Source organism: Sus scrofa, chromosome 11 (genome assembly GCF_000003025.6).
Source record: "Sus scrofa isolate TJ Tabasco breed Duroc chromosome 11, Sscrofa11.1, whole genome shotgun sequence".
In the NCBI taxonomy this organism is placed as follows: Eukaryota; Metazoa; Chordata; class Mammalia; order Artiodactyla; family Suidae; genus Sus; species Sus scrofa.
This window is the reverse complement of record NC_010453.5, coordinates 14,097,613-14,123,983: the sequence shown is the minus strand read 5'-3', so window position 1 is coordinate 14,123,983 and position 26,371 is coordinate 14,097,613. Positions and strand designations below refer to the sequence as shown.

At 41.6% G+C, this 26,371-nt stretch overlaps 1 protein-coding gene across 4 annotated transcripts in view; it reads right to left on the bottom strand.

Annotated features, from left to right (window-relative positions):
- The window catches only part of FREM2 (FRAS1 related extracellular matrix protein 2), a 341,111-nt gene continuing 322,346 nt past the window's right edge, over positions 7,607-26,371 (bottom strand). For 3 of the 4 annotated variants that reach the window (XM_021065216.1, XM_021065215.1, XM_021065217.1), the window contains 8 exons: positions 19,507-19,699; positions 17,957-18,061; positions 16,267-16,394; positions 15,786-15,920; positions 14,932-15,058; positions 13,878-14,065; positions 13,520-13,666; positions 10,359-11,870 (listed from right to left, as the gene is read on the bottom strand). In XM_021065216.1, the coding sequence (XP_020920875.1) occupies positions 11,358-11,870; positions 13,520-13,666; positions 13,878-14,065; positions 14,932-15,058; positions 15,786-15,920; positions 16,267-16,394; positions 17,957-18,061; positions 19,507-19,699 (1,536 nt within the window). In that variant the 3' untranslated portion in view covers positions 10,359-11,357. Of the gene's footprint in view, positions 11,871-13,519; positions 13,667-13,877; positions 14,066-14,931; positions 15,059-15,785; positions 15,921-16,266; positions 16,395-17,956; positions 18,062-19,506; positions 19,700-26,371 lie in introns of all 4 variants that reach the window. The other variant, XM_021065218.1, reaches the window with a different exon arrangement.

The following is a 26,371-nucleotide window of genomic DNA, read 5'->3' as shown; positions in this document are numbered from 1 at the left end:
ATGGAACCACAAAAGACCCAGAATTGCCAAAGCAATCCTGAGAAACAAAAACCAAGCAGGAGGCATAACTCTCCCAGACTTCAAGAAATACTACAAAGCCACAGTCATCAAAACAGTGTGGTACTGGTATCAAAACAGACAGACAGACCAATGGAACAGAATAGAGAATCCAGAAATAACCCCTGACACCTATGGTCAATTAATCTTTGACAAGGGAGGCAAGAACATAAAATGGGAAAAAGAAAGTCTATTCAGCAAGCATTGCTGGGAAACCTGGACAGCTGCATGCAAATCAATGAAACTAGAACACACCCTCACACCATGCACAAAAATAAACTCAAAATGGCTGAAAGACTTAAATGTAAGACAAGACACCATCAAACTCCTGGAAGAGAACATAGCAAAACACTCACTGACATCAACCTCATGAATATTTTCTCAGGTCAGTCTCCCAAAGCAACAGAAATAAGAGCAAAAATAAACCAATGCGACCTAATCAAATGGAAAATCTTTTGCACAGCAAAGGAAACCAAAAAGAAAACAAAAAGACAACTTACAGAATGGGAGAAAATAGTTTCAAATGATGCAAAGGACAAAGGCTTCATCTCTAGAATACAAAAGCAACTTATATAACTCAACAGCAAAAAAGCCAATCACCCAATGGAAAAATGGGCAAAAGACCTGAATAGACTGTTGTCCAAGGAAGAGATACAGATGGCCAGCAAACACATGAAAAAATGTTCAACATCGCTGATTATAAGAGAAATGAAATCAAAACTACCACGAGATACCACCTCACAACAGTCAGAATGGCCCTCATTAATACATCCACAAATAACAAGTGCTGGAGGGGCTGTGGAGAAAAGGGAACCCTCCGGCACTGTTGGTGGGAATGTAAACTGGTACAGCCACTATGGAGAACAGTTTGGAGATACCTTAGAAATCTATACATAGAACTTCCATATAACCCCGCAATCCCACTCTTGGGCATCTATCCGGACACAACTCTACTTCAGAGAGACACATGCACCCTCATGTTCATTGCAGCTCTATTCACAATAGCCAGGACATGGAAACAACCCAAATGTCCATCAACAGATGATTGGATTAGGAAGATGTGATATATATACACAATGGAATACTACTCAGTCATAAAAAGGAGCGACATAATGCCATTTATAGCAACATGGATGGAACTAGAGACTCTCATACTGAGTGAAATGAGTCAGAAAGACAAAGACAAATACCTTATGATATCCCTTATATCTGGAATCTAATATCCAGCACAAATGAACATCTCCACAGAAAAGAAAATCATGGACTTGGAGAACAGACTTGTGGCTGCCCGACAGGAGAGGGAGGGAGTGGGAGGGATCGGGAGCTTGGGGTTATCAGATACAACTTGGAATAGATTTACAAGGAGATCCTGCTGAGTAGCATTGAGACTATGTCTAGATACTCATATTGCAACAGAAGAAAGGGTGAGGGAAAAAATGTATACATGTAAGAATAACTTGATCCCCATGCTGTACAGCGGGAAAAATATATAAATAAATAAAAAAGAACTTTCTTTCATTAACTATTTGTCATTCAACAAGAACTTGTGAATCTACCATATGTGTGATCACTATTCTATGCTCAAAAAACAATTTTGGGGGGCGGCACCTGCAGCATGCAGAAGTTCCCAGGCCAGGGATGGAACCCATGCCAAAGCAGTAACCAGAACCATAGCAGTGACAACACTGAATCCTTATCCACTAGGCTACTGGGGATCTCCAAAGAATAATTTTTTATGTTGACCATATTCCTTAGTCTTAGCTTGTAACCTCAAAGCTGTGCACAGTCCAGCCACAAACTTCCTGTCTCATCTCTAATTACACATCTAAATGATAAATTGCTCAAAATGGATCAGACAGCTTTATCCATTAAGCCTGCCTTCTGGGTTCTCTTTGTCCAAACCCAATCCATCTGTTCATCTCAATTCTTCTCTGTAATTTTGCTCAGTACATCTGCAGCCCCCGTCCCTGTCTCCCATGGCTTGCACGTGTTCTGGTCATTTACTGACACCTCACACAGATGTATTTAACCTTTACTCCTCACTGGATACCTTCTAGAGCTTTCCATATGCTACCTTCTGTTTTCTCAGTTGGACACAGGGTTCCCTGAGGTCTCTCAGTGGACTCAGTCTTACTTACTTAACAGTAGCATATCCCTCCCTGATATGTAAAATCAGATAACACGAATCTTCTCAGTATAGAATCAATATGATAGATTGCCAACAGGTGGAATCCAGCAGGTGCTAATAAAGAACAAGAAATATCAGAATGACAGTGACACTGAGGCCTTAGGAAGGCAAGGAGTGGAAGGAACACCTCATACTTTTTTCCTTTTAATGTGAGGTGCAGTTTAGAGTATTTTATCTGGAGAATTTTTGTCACTGTATTTCTTTGAATCTAGACTAATCCCAGTGTATCTCCCTGGATTTATGAAATCAATAAAATATAGTCTCCCTTTGTAACATGCGTGAAATACCAAGACATAAAATAAAAATTTCCTTTCTAAAATCAGCTCACACAACAGTGGAACCAACCCTGTGGTTTTTCTTTGTTTTGTTCTTAATGAGTGGCTTAAGGGAAATAGTCGTATCTCTAGACAGATCTCTTCAATAAAAGCCAAGACTGCCCGACTGATGTAGGGAAAATCTGGAATCTCAGAAAACATGAGATAAGATTCCAGATGCTGAAATACTGGTTTTACAGAGGATTGGAGACTTGCACTCCTTCTTGTAGAGCTGGAGCCCTACCTCAGCCTTTGTCTCTGAGCCGCCAGATTGCTGAATCACTCCCAGAAAGGCAGGGCTCTCAAGACTCAGCCTACTCCAGTCCAGGAGACAGGACACAAGCATAAAGGTTTTTTTTCCTTTTCTCTTTATGGCCATTCCTGTGGCATATGGAAGTTCCCAGGCTAGGGGTCGAATCAGAGCTGCAGCTGCTGGCCTACACCACAGCTCACAGCAACGCTGGATCCTTAACCTACTGAGTGAGGCCAGGGATCAAACCTGCACCCTCACCGACACTACGCTGGGTTCTTAACCTGATGAGCCACAATAGGAACTCTGACACAAGCATAAAATGTTACCAGAAGTTGCTCCATCATTTTTCTTAATCAGCCAAGTTAGAAATTTCTCTGCAACATTATTTTCTCTTGCTTGCAACTTTGCAGTATCTGTTAGAAAAAGGAAAAAAAATCCCTCTCTGCTCCAAATCACAAAAGAAAAACGGAAATTGGATGATATCCCTGTCAATCATCTCAGGGATAAAAGAGGGAGGCAAGGCACCTGCAGAGAGAGAAGCACAGGCCAAGGTACATTCATGAAGCCCGACTCTGCTAGTATTGGTCTGTCCTGCCAATACTCCTCGGCAAGGACAGGAATAGGAGTATGAAGATGTCTCCATTTTTCCCCTGGACTTTTAAGTTAAGAAGGAATCCAACTCAATAGCAGACTGTGGGAAAAACTACAATTCCAGGAAATATGATTAGTACTTGTTAGTTTGGGTAGAAACTCAAATTGGGTTGAAAAATCCCTTAACTGTCCCTTGGATATTTGGGCCTTTTATTCACTGCCTTATCAAAAGCAATTGTTAATTAGAAAGTTTGGCAAAAGGGCCTCCATTGTTCACTGGCCAAATTCCCCTCATTTCAGATTTCCCCTGAAACAGTGAAAAAGGCCCACCCAGGCACCTGTTCCTTCTTAGGTCTTGTTTCTCTGCTCACAGGTCCCGGAAGACTGGCCAAGGCTGCAAGTCCCCCCACCCAACCCCGCACGCAGGGTTAGGTGCACAGTCCCCAACAAACTCATACACTATTTTTTAATTAATAGAACTTCCGTGATATACTTGGTAGATATTCCAAGACTTTTCTGTCTCTTACACAGTGGTGTTCTATCCTATTTTCTCTTTTCAAAAAAGCACCTGAACCCTCGTATTTGCATATTCTAAGCCAAAGGCACTCACATCTAAGCGGGTTTTTTAAGTGGATTAAAATATTTTTCTGGGGTTCTTGCTGTGGTCCAGTGAGTTAGGGATCCAGCGTTGCTGCAGCTGTGGTGTAGGTCACAGTTGTGGCTTGGATTCAATCCCTTGCCCAGGAACTTCCATATGCTGCAGGGTGCAGTAGGGAAAAAAATATTTTTCTTCACCTAGAATGGTTTCTACGACACTGATGGCCAATTGAATCTGAGTCAGTAGTCTGACTACAGGGAAGGTGAATATACTAGATTAAAGCTCTTATAAAAAAGCTTTAAACCAAACTACAGACTTGTATCATAATTTAACAGTATTCCCACATCCTTCTTGCAGTAATTCACTCCTTTATTTGTGAAATAATGTTGCTGTGAAATAATATCGTAATCAATAAAGTGCCCTTTTCTTGGGACAATTCTTCAGCAGCTATGAGGGGCTGGCTTTGCGTTTCCTTCTGTTATTAAGTTAAAATGCTAATTTAAAGATCAATAAAATATTAATTTAAAATTAATGAGATATTAAAATAATTCAAATGATGATTGATTTAGGTGAACTTTACATAAAATTGACTAGTTTCTTTGTCTGTAAAGACTCCCCCACCCCTAAAGACCCCCACCCCCATGCCCTCGCCCCAAGCAATAGATCAGATCAATTGATTCATCCACACCAGTTTAGGTGGCAGAGTTTCATAGCTTAGCAAGGGCTTATCATCCTGTTTCCTGGGACAAGTGTTAGTTACCTAAACAGGTTGTTGCCTCTAAATATACATTGCCTCTGACTGTGTCTGCACCTGTTATAACTGGTAGTCAGACGCTAGGACTGTGCAGACAGACCTTGCTGAGGATGGGGGGCTATTTCACCACCAGGATTAAGGAGGTGGGGGAGCACAGGTCCCTATCTGAAAACCTGCAGATGTTCAAGGCTCTAAAACCAGAAGGGAAATAACTGCCACGCACTGCAGGCTACAACAATCCTGTCATGGCAGTGTGAATAAAAATTAGAGAATGCACCAGGATAACTTGGCCATTTTAACAGTTTTATATTTATATGGGCTTTACTTATATACAACATATAATATATTTTGAAGGAAAACAGGTGCAGCTGTGAAATGAAAGTGACAGCAAGAATTATTTTAGACGTGCATTTCAGACTGAATGGCTCCAAATTATTTGCATAATTGAATTCCCAGGGATAAATGTCAATATCCAGCAAATATGCAGTGTCCTGGTAAACACGAAAAAAACAGATAAATCCTGTCTGTTTTTGAAGAATTCCCATGGGAAAACCCACAAAGGCCATGCGGTTCGGAGACTACTTCTATTATACACAGTTATGTCACCCAGTGGCTGGATGAATATAAATGTACTGAGTGTTTTGGAGGGCACTTGTTACAGAAGCAGGTACTTCAAGCGATTACAGAACATACAACTCCTCATCTAGGAAAAAGTTTTTTGTATAGAAAAATGGGCTTAAAAAATGTCTTGCCAAAAGCTTGAATTCCTGAAGCCACAGGGAAAGGCTTTGCTTTGTACTTCCTTTTGTAATGTGCTTAATTCGGGCCCTTACAGAAATTTGCTTTTAGTCTTACCAGTAATTGCCTTCTATATTTTAGGTGATTTTCATTATAATGGTATAATGGTCTTTATTTTTTAATGTTAGTTTTTAAAGTTTACATTTCTCTTTTCTTCTTTTTTAAAGTACGACACTGACATTTGCTGTCTTAGGGCTACCCAAACATCAGAAAAAAATAACTATATGCAGTAGAAATTCACTTGTTTAATCATGTCATCAGTGGAGGCCGCATGTGGATGGTAAAGAGAGTCTTATGAGTGGGTGATTAAAATTTTAAACATGCCAATGATGTCACTCACTATTTTTGCCTTTTTTTTTTTTTTTTTTTTTTTTTTTTGGGTCTCTTTGCCATTTCTTGGGCTGCTTTCGGCATATGGAGGTTCCCAGGCTAGGGGTCTAATCGGAGCTGTAGCCACCGGCCTACACCAGAGCCACAGCGACACAGGATCCAAGCCGTGTCTGCAACCCACACCACAGCTCACGGCAACGCCGGATCGTTAACCCACTGAGCAAGGGCAGGGATCGAACCCGCAACCCCATGGTTCCTAGTCGGATGCGTTAACCACTGCACTATGATGGGAACTCCTATTTTAGCTTTTCGCCTTTTATTCATTGCAAAGTATTCAATCATCCAAAACAACATCATCTATGTGACCTCTGACATTTTATTCTTACTCAAATTCTTTAAGGGAATTTTTTTTTTATTAATTTTAAATGTCGATGTTGAAACTCCACTGAGAGAAAATCAAGGCACAGATTGTTATCATGCTATTCAATATGATGTTTTTGATCTTTGGCAGGAAGTTCTGGTTTTTTTCCCTTTATCCAAAGCCTTCAGATTTCTAAAGAAAGGATACTACATAAACGCTGTCCTCACTTGCCAGCTTTCAGATGAAGGAGAATGCTAACGATTCAGTGAAAATGGTAATGGTTTCAAAACCAAAAGGGAAGCGTTACTGGAAGAAGGACGCATCTCAGAGAGAGAAAAAAAAAGTCCATGAAAGAAGGAAATAAAGAAAGACAGGAAGGAATAAAAAGCAAAAAGGAAAAAAAAAAGTAAAAGCAGATGGTGTTTCTAGAGTAGCTGTTTTTGATGTTGTTGAATTGCTTCTTTAGCAAAACACAATACTGAACAAAACATACACACAAACAAATATCGGGGAAAAAAAAGAAATACACTTGAAAGATAGGGAAGAAAGTAGAAGTATTTAAAAGTCTGTAAAATCAACATTCTGATTTTTCTCCCAATAAAATTAAATCAAAACAGTCACACATTAGACTCTTTTGTTTTATCAACTTAGTTCTAAAGAGAGAATCAGTTTTCCTTTCCTATTTCAAGGGTGTCTGTGTAATCCTTCCAGTAAAAACTAGAGGAAAATGCCATGCACTTCGGTTTTAAAAATCTCTTATCAAAATCAAAATAACTACCCAAATCTCAAAGTATTTAGTTCTTAACGTGAAAGGATGTGAAAACAAGGAGAAATAGGAGTTCCCGTCGTGACGCAGTGGTTAACGAATCCGACTAGGAACCATGAGGTTGCGGGTTCGGACCCTGCCCTTGCTCAGTGGGTTAACGATCCGGCGTTGCCGTGAGCTGTGGTGTAGGTTGCAGACATGGCTCGGATCCTGCGTTGCTGTGGCTCTGGCCTAGGCCGGTGGCTACAGCTCCGATTCAACCCCTAGCCTGGGAACCTCCATATGCTGCGGGAGCGGCCCAAAGACAGAGCAAAAAGACAAAAAAAAAAAAAAAAAAAAAAAAAAAACAACGCGAAATAAACACTGAGGAATACTTTGAACCCATGGATACCATTTTCTAGGAATTCCTATGTCATTGCCATGTAATACTGGAATCAATTCTGGGAAAAAAATCTTAAGGAAACATATTTACCTTTGAATTAATATCAAAGACACTCACACAATGGTATGTGTGACCATTGTGTGACCTTAAAAATCTTCATAATGGGCGATTTCAGTTAGAACTAAGATTTAAGGGTCTTTTTTTTTTTTCTAGAAATGAGATGTGTGCCTGTTTTTTAATGCACGTGAGCCTCTGTGTGTGTGAGAGAGCGAAAGAAAGAGAGAGAGATAAGAGTTATTTATAGTTTCTGGCCAAATTATACGTTTCTAAGCCTTGACAAGTTGGACTGATTGAACATTTGAGTCGATTCATTTACCATATGGTAGTAAAGATACCTGTTTTCATCCTTTGCTATCATTTGCTATCACGACTAGAAAGAAATGAAAGTTTCAAAGAACCATAACATGCTGGTTTTCAAATTAATACAATAATGTAAATTTCAAATGTGTACATTTGCATCTTAAAATTTTTTTTCCTATTAAAGAGCTAAATTGGTTTCTAAGTTAATACTAAATAGATATTTTCAAAATAGTAGCAGAAATCAAAATTCCAACTTTTCTTTTTTTTTTGCTTTTTTTGGGCGCCGAAATTGTGGCATATGGAAGTTTCCAGGCAAGGGGTCATACCAGAGCTGCAACTGCCCACCTAACACCACAGCTCACGGCAATGCCAGATCCTTAATCCACTGAGTGAGGTCAGGGATCGAACCTGAAACCTCATGGTTCCTAGTCGGATTTGTTTCTGCTGCGCCACAAGGGTAACTCCCCAAATTCCAACTTTTAAAATCTCAATTTCTCCGCATCTCATTCTGCTATAGTTACTCTAACATCTCTCAATCTGGGGCTATTTTAACCTTTAGTGTGATTTCTATGAGGAAGGCTCTCTGTGGTTTTTACACAGGTTCATTCTCATTTCTTCTCCTTACTGTTTTTTGTTTTTGGACGTGGCACATGGAAATTCCTGGGCTAGATATTGAACCATGCCACGGTAGTGACCCGAGCCACGCTAGTACCAGTGACACTGACAGATCCTTAACTGCTAGGCCGTGAGGGAACTCCTCATTTTCATTTAAAAATTGACCTTGGAGTTGGTATCTTGGAAAATAATTAGAAGACGACTGTTAAGGAGGCTCTTTGGTTGTTTCCAGAACTGAATCCCTTCATATTAAGCCTAGAATTGGTTCCCTTATCACAAATGCTATGCAATAGCATGGCAGCAGAATTCTAATCGACTTTTCCTTGTATGGTTCACACACTGTGATGCTTGTGAGAGGATGGGCCTCAGGAGGTGCTGATGTTAAAGAACTGGACGAGGTGGGGTGTTCGATCCCATTCTTGGAACAAAGTGGGCCTGTTTTCCATTAAGAAGAAGACAATATTCAGGGCCACCCACATCTTTGCAATGTCCTTTCTCTGTGTGGGTTTGCAAAGGACAATTCCATTAACTTACTAGTTTGAAATATTTTGTGTAAGATCTGTGTTCAGAATGACCCATCACATGTGGGGTTCTTCAGACAGGAAAGAGTGGATTCTACTGCTGGACTTTTTCCCCATTTTTGGCTGTACCTGTGGCATGTGGAAGTTTCTGGGCCAGGAACTGAACCCGTGTCCCAGCAGCAACCAGAGCCATAGCAGTGACAACATTGGATCCTTAACCTACTGAGCCAGGAGGGAACTCCTAGAGACTTTAAAAAATTGTGGTTCACAGATAGGCCTCCTGTGATCTTTGCCCAGGAGAGAAACTAATGCAAATCTTGATCCCTTTAGTTAGTGCAAAAAAGAGCCACATTTGCTAGTAAACTGCCCGAGGGCAGGGAGAGTAGTTCAGTTTCTATGTAATTTTTCAAAGTGGCTGATCCTAGGGGAGCATGCAGTGAACATTAGCTGAAGGTATTAGCTGAAATAGATAAAACCATCACTAAAATACACATATATTTTAATGCTTTGTGGTTCATAGACCAGGAGAGCCACTGATGCTTAATATTGAGTTTTGTGTTTACTGTGCAATGTCAACAAGACCTTGTTTTCATGGGAGTCAGAAGCTACTGAGTAAGGAGCTACTACTGCTGACAGACTGTCCTCTATGGAAAGTTATTTTGCTTCTTTATTCTGATCATACCAAAATAATTCTCTAAAAACAAAATACTGAAACTAAGGATCTGACATTGCCGCAGCGGTGGTGTAGATCGAAGCTCGGGCTCGGATTCGATCCCTGGCCTGAGAACTTCCATACGCTGTGGGTGCAGTCAAAAAAAAAAAAAAAAAAGAGGGATAGAGATGGATTGTGCTCACCGACACCATACTGGAAGTGCCTGTATGACCTGAGGAGAGGCTGGACTTCCACAAACCTCCATTCCACCAGGATGTCCAGGTTAACCCGGTTATAACTCAAATGAAAAGGGATCCCAGGCCTCACCGGAGGGAGCGTTAGTCTTTAGGAAGAGTACTTTTTCTCCTGATCGTATTTTCATTTGAAACACATTTACTAGCTTTTGGAAGATGGGTCACTAAACTACTGACATTTTCCATTTCTAATTAAAAATTCTGCTCGCTGATGAAAGCACATTTCTGAGAAAGAAAACAGGAGGCTTGCTGAGCAAGCTCATGCAAGTTCCGTGGTTTTTAGCATGTAAGCAGTATTACAGATTGTGTTTTTAGATGCTGAGATGGACCACGCTGCATCAGCTCACTGACCTGGAGATGCCAGAGAGATGCTTTCTTCTTTGGTCAAAGACGAACACGATCAGTGATGCTGGCCACCTCCGAGACCATCTCTGGAATGATGGTTGAAAGGATTCCCATCCTTTGGACCAGGTGCCGATTAGAAAGCTAATAAAAGGCCCCCTGGACAATTTAAGCGTTGGATCTTACTGTGTGATTATGCTATCACAGGCTTAACCTCATGTGTCATTGTGAGACTCTTTTATTCTATAAAATCTGTGTCAAAGGCACTTTGGTTAAACATATATTAATAAATACCGCTTTCTCCCTTTACCATCGGAAAGGTGTTTCTCCTGGTCATTTATGGGTTTAATACTGTAAACATCTAGGCTCAGTTCTTAGAGAACATTGTCTTGTAAATATGACTCTACCTCTATGGCATTTCTTCATCATTAAAATGTCACCAACCCTCTTATTTCCCAAGATGAACACAAATAAGGTGTATTATCATGCGAGAACTCTACTTTTTCTACTACATATATCCCCAAACAGAGCAGTCTCTCTTCAATGATCTTTTCCAGATGTAACATATTCTTTGGTTTAATTTAAAATTAAATAAGTAGATAAAACAAGGAGGGTTTAATGAAAATTCAAGTTAGTGAGATACTTTCCTTGTTTCCTTCTACTCTCTCTCAGGTAGGAAAAAAGGTGATTTGCGGGTTGAGCTCCCCTTGGTCATAAGTCCATGTTGTCTTCTCCACGTAGAAAACTTGTCGCAATAAACGGTGTATCATTCTTCCAGACTGTCAATTAACACCTAGACTGTTACACAATGAATAAACAATGTGGTAATTGCACCTTCAAGATGCATCCTAGCATCGCACCCTTGGACTCCTCTTAAGCTTCTGCGAGAGTTTGTTAGCACCTCTGAACACGTTCATCTCCCCGTGCAGAGAAAACGCCTAAGACGAGCTGTTCCTCACTCTCCATCTCTGCCTCTGTGTACACATGGACACACACGTGAGCCTTCTGGGCCAGAGGAAAGGTGTGGTCTGTGGTCCGAATTTGTCCTCTGATGCCTGAACCAGTACAGAGTTCAGATCAACATTTACTAGTACAGTCAGGGCCTCTGAGCAGCTCTGTCCCAGAAGACCTCCATTCTCTGCCGTTTACAGAAGGATGTGGGTTCCTTGCTCTTCTCCTGGGCACTTGAGGAAAAGGCTGAATTCCGCCCGCCTGCCGACCTCAAACCTCCGAGCTGTCGCTCTGGAGGCCCGGCCGGGGCATCATGGGCTCGCTGCTGCCGGAGCCCTGGGGGGCGCCCTTCCTCCGGGCGCTCTTCTTGCCCTTGAACAGCACCACGGCCAAGGCCATGAGGCCGACGGCGAGGAGGCCCACCGCGCCGCCCCCCATCACAGCGACCAGGCTGACCTCGGAGCTGGGGCTGCTGAGCTCCCGTGGAGGGAGGCCGTGGGGGGGAGCCCTGCCCTGCGGGCTCCGCCTCCTGCTGCTGCGGTCCAGGGCAACGTGCTGGATGTTGGTGCCTCGGTTGTTTTCGGCACCGATCTCCCGCGCCAGGGCCGGTGGGCTCCTGACCTCCCTCTTCCTCCGGCTTCCGGCCATCGCCTGGGGCTCCCCGCTACTCACCAAAGAGTGGTACTCGTACTCCACGCTTCGTCTGCCAATGCCTCGCTTGGCATTGTCTTTTGATCTCACGGTGTAGATGGTGTGTATGTACCATTCTCGGCCCAGAGCGACCTGGAAAGCACGACTCTTCCCATCAGAAAATTAAATACCATGCCAACCTAAAACGTTCACAATTCTTTGAAAGAGAAACAGATGGCAGAGATAATACCTAATCATTTCATTTCATCTGCAGAATTAATATATTTCTCTGTGTGAAGCACCTATAGCATATTCTGTGCAGCTCCCAAGGGAGAATGTGCTGGCAGATACTTGGTAAGTTATGATCAGTCAGAGCTGTGGAGAACTCTAGATTACACAGTCCAATCTACGCATTTAAAAAACGAATAAATTGAGTTCCCATTGTGGCTCAGCTGCTTTACCAACTAGTATCCATGAGGATGCAGGTTTGATCCTTGGGTTAAAGGATCCTGCATTGCTGGGAGCTGTGGTATAGGTCGCAGAGGCAGCTCCGATTCAACTCCTAGCCTGGGAACTTCCAGATGCCACAGGTTGGGCCCTTAAAAGGCAAAAAGGGAAAAAAAAGAAAAAAAGGAAAAAAGAGTAGATATAGAAAACAAACATACGGGTGGAGGAGAGGGAGGCACAAACTATTGGGAGTAAGATGGGCTACAAAGATGCACTGAACAACACGGGGAAGAGAGCCAGTATTCTGTAGCAACTGCAAATGGAAGGTAACCTTTAAAAATTGTATAAAAAATTAAAAATGAAAAAAATTAATAAATGAGCAAATGAGAAGCAGTTAAATGATTGCCCAGTGTCGCTGAACTAGTTAGTATCAGAGGCAGGACCAGAGCTCAGACCTTCTGAACCTCAGGACTCCTTTCCAGTATGTCTCGCTGTGTATCTGCATAGAAGGCCATAGAGAAAGTCAATTTTTCTGCTTTTCCAGGGTCTGTGACAAGAAGGCAATTTCCGATGGCTCTTTGAAGCCTTCAGGATTTAGGAAAGGTCAAATACTTTGTTAAGAGTTAAAATGAAAACAAAACCAAAAAATAATCATACTTCAACTTCCTGCATGAAAAGATTCTGCATAAAAGACATGTTTCCTCAAGCTTCTCTCTTTAGCAGAATAAGGATAGCATCTTTCTACAGCCTTTCCTATGTGAATAGTTTTCAGCAAACATCCTAAAAGATGCACGTGCTCCCCCGAGGATTCAGTGTGAACACGCCTCTGGGTTTGTCTCATTCTGGTCTTAATGAGGGTCTTCATTACACACAGACCTGACAGAATACTAACAGAGGAAGTTCCCACTGTGGCTCAGCGGTAAGGAGTCCGACTAGGATCCATGAGGATGTGGGGTCAATCCCTGGCCCCACTCGGTGGGTTAAGGATCTGGTGTTGCTGTGAGCTGTGGTGTAGGTTGCAGACACAGCTTGATCTTGCTTTGTGGCTGTGGTGTAGGCCAGTGGCTACAGCTCTGATTCGACCTCCAGCCTCTGAACTTCCATATGCAGGGAGTGCAACCCTAAAAAGCAAAGAAGAAAAAGAACTAATATGTTACTAAACATGACACTAGCTAAGGTTTATGGAATATTTGCTAGACGCCCAGGATGGGCCAGTGTGGATTACACAAGTTAGCCTGACTCTCTGCAGTATTACAGTGACTGCCTTCTACACGGGAGATCTCCGAGCCATTCCCACGTCAGGTGACTTGCATGTGGTTACACAGCTCTTGTAAGTGAGCTTGTTATTGGCCCACCTGGAAGAGTGGTGTTGAGTCGACTTTAAATCCGTCAGATCCAGGCTGATTCACTAAGAGGATAGCTTCGGGGTCATCCACTGCCAGTTTGGCATTAAACAGGACATTTCCAAAACTGGTGGCTTGTGTCTCTGGCTGAGCTTTGTCCTTGAGGCAAAAAGCAAAATGAGGATTGCTGTAGACAATGCCACCTTTTGCAAGCGAAGAATTTCTCCTATTAATTTTGTGTAGGTACCTATTACCATAAAATGTCACCATTTGGTTTCATTTTAAAAGATGCTGTTGTTTAAAAATAAAGGACAAAAACACTTAACTTTAAACATCTAGCTGGTCCCACTGGTTGGGTCAAAGCACTCACCACAATTTTAAATCTATATAAGAGTGAAGGTGAATCAGCCAGGCAGCCGTACTCTGCGTTTGCTGGGCTGTACTTGGGAACGTAGCCATCAGCTCCGGTGCACAGGAACACCTTCTCGATGCTGCAGTAAAAGGAATCGCCGAGATTCTGGACAGGATCCACCATGACCCGACCATAAATCACATCACCTGAAACCGAGATGTGGCATTGTTAGTGCCGTAAGTGATTAAGGTGTGTCCGTGCGCCACTGCAGCTGGTGACAGTAATGACACCAGCAAATATGTCCTTCTCTTTCTGATCTGACACCAAATGTTGAAGATTTTGTTGTATTAGTTTCAGGATCGGGTTCACTTCCAAGCTTCAGATGAGACCACTTTGCAGACGCCCCTAAGTACTGAAGATTTATTGACCTTCATGTGCTCAGCTGGTAGCGGGAATGGCCTCAATGCTTGGGTCATCATTTAACATTCATAACATCCCACTGTGGTTAAAGTCAAGTTTACATAAGCACATTCGTTGGCAAGAGGTAGGCCAATCATTATGCCATGACACTAAAAAAAGAAAACATCCATAAAAAGCTGAAATAGCTTTATTTGATTTTGAAAGAGGGTTTACGGGAACTCCCTGGTATTTCATTCACCATTATTACTGAACCCCTACCAAGCATGCCGGGTGTTTTGCTAGGTTCTGGCAGTCCACCACTGAACCAGACAGGCATGAGCCTTGCCCAGGAGCTATCTTGTCATGTAGATGCAGTATTTGAGTGTATGCAAAGTGAAAAAACATGCAAGGAAAACAATCCAGGCTGGTTTCAAAAATCACTTAGATAAGGGAAATAGCAGTTACCCTCCCCAGAATAAAAACCATCCTTTGAAAGGTATATCTGATTTCAGTGACCCCATCCCATCCCTGCCAAAATGATACTCTGTTAATATTCTCAAAAACATAAAAGAATCCCCCTTCCCCAATAAAGCAAACATGAGCTCAATAAAGCAAAGGACAACAGACACAAGGGCAGACAGACTGAGCGGCCCTCTCATCTGTAAAGTGGTACCTTCTGCAAAAGCAACATCACTCTCTTGCCCAAATCCCATGGATCCATCAGACAACCAGAGACTCTTCTTGGAGAGCAGGTACATTTGGGTGTTCAAACTAAACTCAGCTGCCACGGGATCACTGACCTAAAACCAAGAGTAAAAGCCCTTTGATGTGCTGTGGATGGTTGTGGCGGTGCCTACACACATTATTTGCAGACACACACAAGCACTGTTCACTGACATAGAGAATGCTAAGAAACACTGCAGTGTTTTCATGTCCAACCACACCGCCGGAGGGAACTGTAACACTGGCTTTGCCCTTCTTAAGAAGGCCAGACTGTCAAGGTTAAGCCCTTTTTGGAATGAGACTAACTAGCATCACCTGAGCTCATTTCCACCGGGATAAGCGGCTTGTAAAACAGCACTGTCAGTGGAAGGCCACCGTTTAGTACAAGTGCTTGGGCCGAAGATGCCATCATATTTCTTTTAATACATATTGGCAATTAGGTACGTTGAACTACGGGATATTTATTCTCCTTGAAGATGAAGAACAAGGTGAAGGAGTGCAAACCCCTGGGGAAAATCCTCAAATCTCCAAGGCAGCAAACTCCAGGAGGAGCCCAGATCACATAAGAGAAAAAAATAACCCTTGCATCTTCTTAAACTGTGGACTTTATATACTGAACCAACAAAAGATCAAGGGCAATTCTTTTTTCCTCCCTTCTGCCCTTGCTCCCTTCCCACCTGACTCCCTGGTTGTGTCAGCATGCAAGAAATTGGGTGAGGATATTTTTTTTTCTGTGCCGATAAAAGTAAACATGACTTCAACAAAGCGGGCTTCTACATAGGAAAAAAATTCTATGAGCCACACCTGTTGGAATCGGATGTCCAGGTCAAAAGTGACAGGCTCTCTGGGGTTGCAGGTGACTGGCAGGCGATACTCCTGATGTGACGGAGTGGTACATGGCAGCAGTTTTACAGTATAGGTCCCCGAGTAGTCACGGACCTTTAAGAAGAGAGGACATTCTTGGTTTTCAGTTAAAAATCTGAGTTGCAGGAGTCCCCATTGTGGCTTCTTGGAAACGAATCCGACTAGCATCCGTGAGGATGTGGGTTCGCTTCCTGGCCTTGCTCAGTGGGTTAAGGATCCAAACATTGTCCTGGGCTGTGACATAGGTCACAGATGCGGCTCGGATCCAGAGTGTGGTGTAGGCTGGCAGCTGCAGCTCTGATTTCATCCCTGGCCTGGGAACCTCCATATGCCACAGGTGTGGCCCTAAAAAAAAAAAAAAAAAATCTGAGTTGCAATCAGAGGCAGCAGCAAAGGAAAATTAAGAGCCTTAATCACTTACTGCAAAGTCAGATACAAAACTCCACTGCTGGACTGGCTGGTTGTAGGTTGGTTCACTCCTTATGAGACGCAGGGAAAATGTTAGACCTGGATGATCAGCTGACATGATCATTGAGCTTGTGAAGGATGCTAGAAAAAAATGCCAATACCAATAGTAACATAGAGGTGAAAAAAGTTTAGAGTTTCCAAAGTGCCTTATGATACCCTATTGGCATTTATCTTTACAATAAGCCAGCAACGTAGCAGGCTTGGTATAATTATCCTCATTTTGCTGATAAAGAAACCGGACTGAGTGGGGGTGTGACTCCCAAGATCACACAGTCGGAATGTGCGCCTTCCGCTTCCTAATTCAGTGCTTTTCCCACTCCATAATTCTGTCAAAAGAGAACTGTACAGAAATGCTCCAACGGTTCAGGCTTCTTTCCAGGGAGGGCACAGCAGTTCGGTAAAGGCCGATGTGAATGCGTTTATTGTGCACTGAAGCTAGGAGCTGAACTTCAGTCTCTTAGCATCCGCAGGGCAAACGCAACTTATAAATGGAGTCTACTTTTAATTAGGTTGCCTCAGTCATGTCTAAACAAAGATTCAGTTGATGAGAAAGGTGCATCTATGGGTGGGAACTGTAAAAACCAGGAAAGCCTCATTTTCTAGAACAGTCGATACCAATAAGGCAAAATGATGCTTTTGGGTTCTGTATTTTGGAGCTCAGCCTCACAAAACTACAGCAAACCTCTTTCTCTGCCTGAATATCCAGCCCTATTCTCTCCTTTGTTTCGAGCTCGGACCCAGAAAAAGGAAGGACACAGAGACAGTATGTGAACTAGTTTCCTCTTCTAATCTGACATGAGTTGGCAAATCAGTAAAACGAGCAAACCAGTTTAGTAATGCAAAAAGTCAAATAAAAATATTTCTAATGAAATGTTCTTTAAATTTTTTTTAAAAAAGCTTAGATGGTAAGACTTTAGTGACAGCCACGTTTTTGAGATTCACAGCATAGTCCATCAACTTAGTAAAATCACATAGCTCCTCCTGAAGACAATTGGTTAACGTGTCTGAAATTTAAGTACCAGTGAAGTGGCCTTTCTGACTCCTTGTCAAAGTTTCTTACAATACCTAGAAAAGAGTTGTACTTGCCGAACAAATAACCTAAAATCCAAATATGTGGACAATGCATTTGAAATAGAGAATGAAAATGTTGCAGAGAATGGCTCTGCTCTCTAGCTAAAGGAAAACTCCACTTAAAAATTAACTTAGTAGGAATTCCTACTGTGGTGCAACGAGATTGGCAGTGTCTCTGCAGCACCAGGATGAAAGTTCGATCCCTGGTCCAGCACAGTGGATTAAGGATCATAGGAGGTTGCAACTGCGGCTTGGATCTGATCCTTGGCCTGGGAATTCCATATGCCATGGAGTGGCCAAAAAAAGAAATAAATAAAATTAGAAAAAAATTAACTCAGTAACATTTTCTTCTAAGTTTACCTCACCTATTTTTTATATTTTTCTCTAAAAGCCTACAGAGATGATCTTGTAGCTTATAAGACATGGCAATTGCCTAGCTCTCATGTAGATATTTGCACACATGCAATTCATTTGAAATGAAAGGCTTCAGAGCTCATAGGAAAGCATGCAAATCTGGAAGAACTATATCCTCGTTGTGTGGGGAGTGGCTGTTAATGGGTAATGGGGCTTACCGGGATGTGACAGCACAAACAAGCCATGGAATTGAGCCTCTGTCTTGAAGTTCACGACCAGGCGCCCCTCTTCCCCGATACGCATGCTGGTTGGGTAGAGAGAACCTACAATGGAATGAGGCATGAGAGTGGAAATACTGGTGTCCAGGGACACCTTAGGGACAGGGTTTCTTCCAAAAACAAACTGGGCTTCATCTGGTCTTTAAGCATTCTAGCCAAAGGGTGTTATCAGAAACATGTGGAGTGATCAGAGAGGCAGAACTATTTTTGTTTTGTTTTGTTTTCCTAACAAGAAAAGGTAGGCAACATAGAATTAGGTTGTATGAATCAGGCCCATATGAAATATACAGATTGACTGTATAGGCGAAGATATTTTTTAAAAGCTTTAGCCTATGAAAATTAAGCTGTACACTGACAGGCAGGATGAACATGTCAAATCTTGGAGATTTGGACATGCGGGCGGAAAAAGGTTTGTCTTCTCCAGAATAATTCCAAATGTTAAAGGCTTAATGAAAACTCTGAAGTTTTCCCAAGAAATTTAGCAAGGTGACCCAGGTTGGCTCCAGATTTAAGAAGGAAGCATGAGATCCTCATGTAGAAGCTGAGAACCAAGAAATGGATCTGCATTAAGATTCACTTAAATACACATTGTCTAAGGCAAGATATGGAATCACAACATTTGAAATGATCTGGAATGATTATTCAGGTGATTGTATTACCCTTCTCAGAGCTTTGAGCTAATTTTAACCTTGATTTTAATCAGATTTTTGAGATGCCCTGTCAGTAGTATTTTCCCCCGGCTCATAAAAAGGAAGGATTAGACATGCATGGGAGCAGAACAGCAGTTTATGCCTGAAAAGAAAACAGCACTCATTTTCCTGATGGAATAATTAGCTTTATGCTTTAATGGACTTTGAATTATGATTCTGACATTGACATTGAAACAAAGTTATGCAGATGCTAACCGGGCATGAGAGTGGCACTTAACACCACTCTTCCAAGATGTTCAGCTCGGGTATTACAGAATGATAGCATTTTTCGACTGGAAGAATATTAGAAGACTAGTCTATTGTTCATAAGAGATGGAGTGCCAAAGGGGAAGCGACGTGTCTGGGAATCACGCAGCTACTGAGCTGTGGACCCAGAACTAGAATCCAGGACACAATTTACACTGGGCTTTAAAATGCACCCTCATGTGCAGAAACAAAACCATGTAATTTTTTTCCTCTTGGGTTCATGCCTTACTTTCAGTTGGAACATCTATCCAATTTCTAAAATCTAGAGAGATAGAGACAGTTCATGTTACGTGATTAAGGACCTGAAATGGCTATTATATCTAACAGTCCCCTGTGATGCAAAATTTGAGGCTTGGTATGCTTGAGTAAAAACAGTTCTTTCCATGACAAAAGGATTTAAAATACTGGCTATACAAATAAAACATTTTGAAAGGTGCTTCTATTATTTTTAGCTGCGGTTAAAAGAAAAAAAAAATTCTCGGGCGTCATTCAAATAGGTAAGCAAGCTCGTTTTCTAGGTCTCTGTTCCCTCACCGTGGAGCTCGGCCTCCGGGGGGCTGCCGACCCCCTCGTTCCACAAGATGGCAGTGTCGTACACGAACGTCAGGCGGAGCTCCGACTGCAGGTCGAAGTGCTGCCAGCCCCCTACCCCGACCGGGGAGTGGAACACGTAGGAGACGTACAGCGGGACGCGAAGCGTCACGTAGGACTGCACTAGGTTTAGGACCTGAAACAACAACAGGACAGCTTTCAAAGAGCCTTATTTTGCTCAAGCCACTTCCTTCTTGCACTTACCAGAAGATTCTAAGTTATCACCGAGGGAAGGAAATGACAGCATTTCCAAGACCACTGCCCCCTCGCTTCACTCTGGAGCAATGAAATAGCGGTTACTCTACCACCTTCCTTTGCAACAAAGGACAGGCAGCAGAAATCTTTAAAATAAATCACATTATTTTGAGCATTCTATACTCAGTTCTTTTTGTTTTACAGCAGCTTTCTTAAGTTATAGTTCACATACCGTACAGCTCACCTACGGAGAGGGGACACAGATCAATGGTACACATTCAGGGGGTTGTGCAACTTTGACCACAAGCGACTTTTAAGACATTTTCATCACTTCCCAAAGAATCCCATATCCTTAGCATCCTCCTCGTATACCCTCTGCCCTCCCCAGGCACTGGCAACCACTAGGCCACTTTCTGTCTCCAAGTACGGCTGAGTCTGGACCTGAAATATCAATGGAATCACACAATATATGGCCGTTTGTGACAGGCTTTCTTCACTTAGCATCAGGTGTTTAGGCTTCATCCACAGTGAGACATGTTTCAATAGTTTTATTACCGAATAGCATCCCATTGCATGAACACACCACATGTCATGTCTCTGCTGGGCAGGTGAGGAACATGTGGGTTATTCCCAGCTTTTGGCTGTTATGAGCAACACTGCTATAGGGTGCTTTTCAATGATTATACAGAGGAAGAGGAAGTAAAGCAGGAATAATCTGGAAGCGAACATATTTAGTAGTGAAATGTGATATTTAAGATGTCTCGAAAGTAATTAGTTGAAGTGTCTTGCTTACAATTTACAATTTCCTCTTGTGTTTTGCAGGGAGATAGGGATTATGAAGGATAAATGAATAATTGTTTAGTGAGCACAGACCGCTTCTCAGATATTGTGTTAGGTTCACAAAAAAAGCTACCCTCTATGTTCATCCTCCCTGATAATTTTATTTATACATATGTGGGGATGATTGAATGAATGGATAGAGAGGTGAAGGATAGAAAGAGAGAGGAAAGTTAAGACTCGAAGAAATAAAGCAAATTCCCTATAGAAATTTCCCACTGGCTTTGGGCGTCACCCAAAGAGAAGTAAGAGAAACCAGCCTTTGGCCTTTTTTTTATCCCCTCTCTACTCGTCCACACTTATCATGTTCCAAACAAAGCTGAGGGTGGTCTTAAGAGCACCCAACAAAGGTTATCCTCCTTAATTCTCAAACTAGCTCTGCAGAATAGCAAGGCAAATACAGCTATCTTCTTCCCCACAAGAGGGAACAGATGGAGATCAGATCATACTCTTTAGAAGTTAGAGCTGGGTGTTCTGACACGCCTAGTCCTCCTTCGACACTGAGCTGGCAACAAGGATAATACACATGTCTTATGGAGTAATTATTTTTTTCTTTTTATGGCTGCACCCACAGCACAGGGAAGTTCCTGGGCTAGGGGTTGAATTGGAGCTGCAGCTGCTGGCCTACATCACAGCCATAGCAACGGGGATCCGAGCCACATCCGTGACTTATGTCACAGCTTGCGGCAATGCCAGATCCTTAACCCACTGAGCGAGGCTAGAGATTGAACATGCATCCTCATGGAGACTACGTCGGGTCCTTAACCCACTGAGCTATAACAGAAATTCCTCTGAATAATTTAAAACATGATAACTCTAATTTACTTCGTCATGGAGTTAAACTCCTCAAATCACAAAATGACGCCCTGATCACCAACCAAAAAATATCAAAAGAAACTATCCATTGCACAAATTATTTGATTCCCAGCTGTGTAGGAGCCAGTCCTCCCCATGATCTGCCAGCGTGGCCAGCAGGAGAGGGACCCTGCAATCGAAGTCCTCTGGGGTAGCATTTTCTAAGCGTAGCCATTATTGCAGTCAGTGAGAAATTGATCTTGAAGTGCAGTTTTACTACCCTGGCAGTATAATAGAGATGGATTGCCAATCCATATGCCACTGGTAATTCAGATGAAGACTTCATCCTATAGTTTTAATAAACCCTCATTAAAAAAAATAGGAAGTAGACACGGACTTCCAATTAAACTTTATAGATGCTAAGAATAATTTTGCCAGGGAGCGAGGCCAGGGATCGAACCCACATCTTCATGGATATTAGTCGGGCTCTTAACCCACTGAGCCACAATGGAAACTCCCAAATTGTTAATTTTTATGAGCGAGCATCTGGCTCTTCTAACCCAACTCTTTTGGAGCTGAAGCTCTGCATCTGGTGTCCTCACCGGGTACCCGGATGGTCCCTGGCCCAGAGTAGGTATCCACTGAATATCTCTTTAGTGACTGAATGTACAAGGAATAAGCCAGCAAAAGCATAAATAGTCTTGATATTAGTGAAAGCTGGCTGTAATCAAATTGCACAAAATAAGACTTCATTTGCCATTAACAGATAACTATCTCGGATGTTTCAGATGATCTGTTCAGTTTGTCAACTTTCTCATTGGTTAAATAATCTGGATGTGAGAGGTCTTGGAAGGCAGAAACCCTTAAGAGTGTGTTAGAAACAGCTTTTAATCACAAAAGAAAATGCAAAGTCCATCCTTTATCCTGTTGTTCCTGGCAGAAGCAATTACCAGCTAGTAAAATTTGTTTGCACAGTGATTACCCTGATCTAAGGTGGCAGGTCTAGAAAGAGACTAGAAGAGGGAGAGGCACATCTCTCAGCTGCTTGGCCAGGGCTGTGTGGAGTTGGCAGAGGACAAACAGACCTGGGGCTATTTCTGTTCTTGTACCAAGAACAGAGGAAAAAAGCCTATGTGCCTTTCCTGCAGCTTCATCTGTGACCATAATCATTCCTCACAGTCACCCAATTGAATGACATTTACTTCACTCAATTACATGTCCAGATAAGTATCATAATGTGGTTAAGCGCATAGACTGACAAGTGAATTGACCTGGAGTGAGTTATTTGAATTTTCTTTGCTTCAGCATCTCCAGAAAGGAGGACACAATTCCTATTTGTCTCAGAGTGTTGCTGCAAGGACTGAATTAGTGCAAAAATGTAAAGTACTTACACATTATGACAAGCATAAACACTGAATAAATGTTATCTATTATGAATATTATCTTATTAGTAGTAGTAATATTATTAGATATTTTCTCTTCTCTAGAACCTAAAACTGATCAGGAAAATTAAGAAAATACATCTCAAAGAGTTATATTTTAGTTCCTTTAATATATATGTTACTCTCCCTCACCTATATTTAAATAATATGTGTGCTGGGGGGGGATATAGGAGAATATCAATAACTAGAGGAGAAGTAGATGTTCAAGTACAGGAAAGAAAATAGCCAAGACATGGACCAAACCTAATGTCCAATGAAAGAGGAATGGGTAAAGAAGATGTCATATATATTATATATATATATATATATATATATATATATATATGTAGTGGAATATTACTCAGCCATAAAAAAGCATGAAATAATGCCACTTGCAGCAACATGGATGCAACGAGAGATTCTCCTACTTGGTGAAGTAAGTCAGACAGAGAAAGATAAACATCATATGATATCACCTGTATATGGTCTCTAAAAAAATGATACAAATCGCTTTATTTACAAAACAGAAACAGACTCACAGACTTTGAAAACAAACCTATAGTTACCAAAGGGGAAGGGGGATGGATGGACTGGGGGTTCGGGATCAGCATATGCACACTCTTGCATATGGAATGGATGGTCAGTGGGGACCCTACTGTAAAGCACAGGAAACTCTACTCAATATTCCGTGATAACTAGACGGGAAAAGAATCTGAAAAAGAATGGATATATGTATATGCATAATTAAATCAGTTTGTTGTGCAGCAGCAACTATCACAGCATTGTAAATCAACTATATATCAATAAAGCTTTAAAAAAAAGAAATGGGGAAACAAGATAATCATCACTGAGCTTCACTCTAAGAGAGTAAGCAACGTGTTTTATTAGATTGTATTGCCATGTAGTTTATGCTAAAGCTTTTAGAAGTTTATCACAAGATTCTGAAATTTCAATGACTTACACTGAATCTGGTCATCTCTGTTAGACTGTCATCACGGTTATGCTATTAAATTTACTTTTGACCATGCAAAAGCAGAAAAATCTTTTCAAAGAAATTCATACAATAAACTGGCCATCTTAACACAAACCAGTTGGGCATTGGATGGTTTGATAATTCTTTGATCCCATCTTCTTTTACCCCTAAGTATTACGTAATACAAACATTTCAGGTAGGTGAAACGTCACGGCCACCTGCAGTTGCCAGTTTTCACCTAGTGGAGTAGTACAGTCAGTAGCTTAACTACAGAAGCAGGTAATAACTTCTCTAGTTAGCAGTGGTAATGGGAAGAAAAATAGAACTCAAAGAATTAAATAAAGGAACTGTGATTTTTAAAAAACCTAACCAAGCATAGTCAGTTTAGCTGAGTGTTTCATACTGAGGGTTGGCTGAGAGATGAACACGTGAGAGGGCAGAATTCGCATTCAAAATGCCCTTGATATAAACTTGAAAATGGGCAGATATATAATACATAATCTGATATATAATACATATATCCTATATAATAGGATAAGATTTAAGTAGATAAGTACAGGGTTTTCACTAGAGAAGCCTAGCTGGGCTGCATGGGAAAGTGCTGCCATTTTGCAGAAAACATAGAAAATATTCCTGAGGGTAAAAACAGACTGTAGATTTGATGAGACCCACAGAGAAGCTGCACGGTACAAAGTACTTTTTAATAAAGAACAAGAACTACAGTGTAATTCCATTACTATGTTCCATTTTGTTTATGCCAATGGAGCCTGTGACTTCAGCGAGTTCCCGAGAGAAGAGCAGCCAGAGAGAATGCAGGAATGGTTGGATCATGGATTGAAAACAGGCTGTGAGGAACAGCTACTGGGACAGAGATATTTTACTTATAAAGGTAAAGGCTGGAGTGGATGTGTTTATAGGAGTCTTTATTTTCCTTCTGGGGATAAGGCTTTTTTTCGTTCACATTTCTTCCAGGGGGCAAAGCCAAGGCGGGGAAGAGGGACCTGGAGAGGCAAACTATGAGGGTTTAAGTAACATGCCCACAAACATGTGGCGAGAAATCATCAGAGCCCAACTCAGGTCTGCATTTGCTTGATTCTAAGATCTGGGTTTTCCCCACTGTTCTGTGCTGTCTTCCTGTTTGGTATTTTTACTTGGGATTTTCACTAATTCAGGCAAGTTTCTGGATATTTTGATGCTTCTGGAAAAGGTGGAAATACAGTCTCACTACATTGGAGTCCAGTCCAATGTACAGTTTCCAGCTGTAATAGATGGCCATTGGACCTGCTGAGCAGGTCAAGGATGACAGCTTTTATCTGGAGTTAAACTGAGAGTTACTTTCTACTTTTCTCTTGTTATCGCTTGCTTTATATTTTATACCAGAGGAATATACCAGAGAAAGGTGATTTAGCCTCACCTTGGCTAAATCTTCAAAGACAAGATGTCCTCTGGGTACCATTTAATGCTTTAATGAATAAGCCTACAAATACAAACTCTTTGCTCATTCCAGGTAGGACAAAGCATGGCTTTTAATTCAAATACACATTATTAATCTGAGCTACACCCTACATAGCTTCGATTTTCTATTGTAACTGCTAATAGAGACCTTACTTCCCTATCGCTTTAACAACAATTTTGTTGAAGATGATGGTGGTAAAGGAATGTCAGGGATTTGGGGTGTGGGTGGGTGTGTGTGTGTGTATTTTATGTGCGGTGTGAAGAGGAATCAGTAATTGCAGAGTAGGCATAACAATACACTTTAAAGAAAAATACTTTTGACTATGTTGGTGATGGAGAAATGAACCAGAGAAGGAGGAAAAGGAGAAAAAAACTAGAAAGAAAACAGAGAAGTAGGAGTAGAGGGAAAGATGGAAAGTGGGGAAAGAAGACAGAAAGTGAGGAGGGAGAAGAACCAGACCCTGAAGGACTAGAAATCCTCATTTTGGATGATTCGTGATACATCGCAGGCATCGATACGTAACACAAATGCATAGTTCGAAGAGAAATTAGTGTTCAGAATTTTATAATATGAACAGATTTGGAGCTTACAGTGTCTTTTCAATACAAAGATAATGTTACTGCTCATACTGATGGAAGTAAGTCAGAAACAGAAAGACAAATACCGTATGATATCACTTATATCTGGAATCTAATACACGGCACAAAAGAAAACCAAGGACTTGGAGAATAGACTTAACGGTTGCCGAGGGGGATGGGGAGGGGGTGGGATGGACTGGGAGCTTGGGATTAACAGATGCAAACTATTGTCTTTGGAATGGATGAGCAATGACATCCTGCTGTGTAGCACTGGGAACTATGTCTAGTCATTTTTGATGGAGCCTGATAATGGGAAAAAAAATGAATGTATACATGTATGTGTAACTGGGTCACTATGCTGTACAGTAGGAAAAAAATTGTATTGGGGAAATAACAATAAAAAAAAACTTCTAAAAAAAAGGTAATGTTACTGACCCATTGATAAAAAAATACACACAGATTTAGACATATTGTTCTGGAACTAAACATAGATTTTCATACCACTCATGCCGATTATCTGTTCTTTTTGTGCCCAATAACCTACACCACCAAG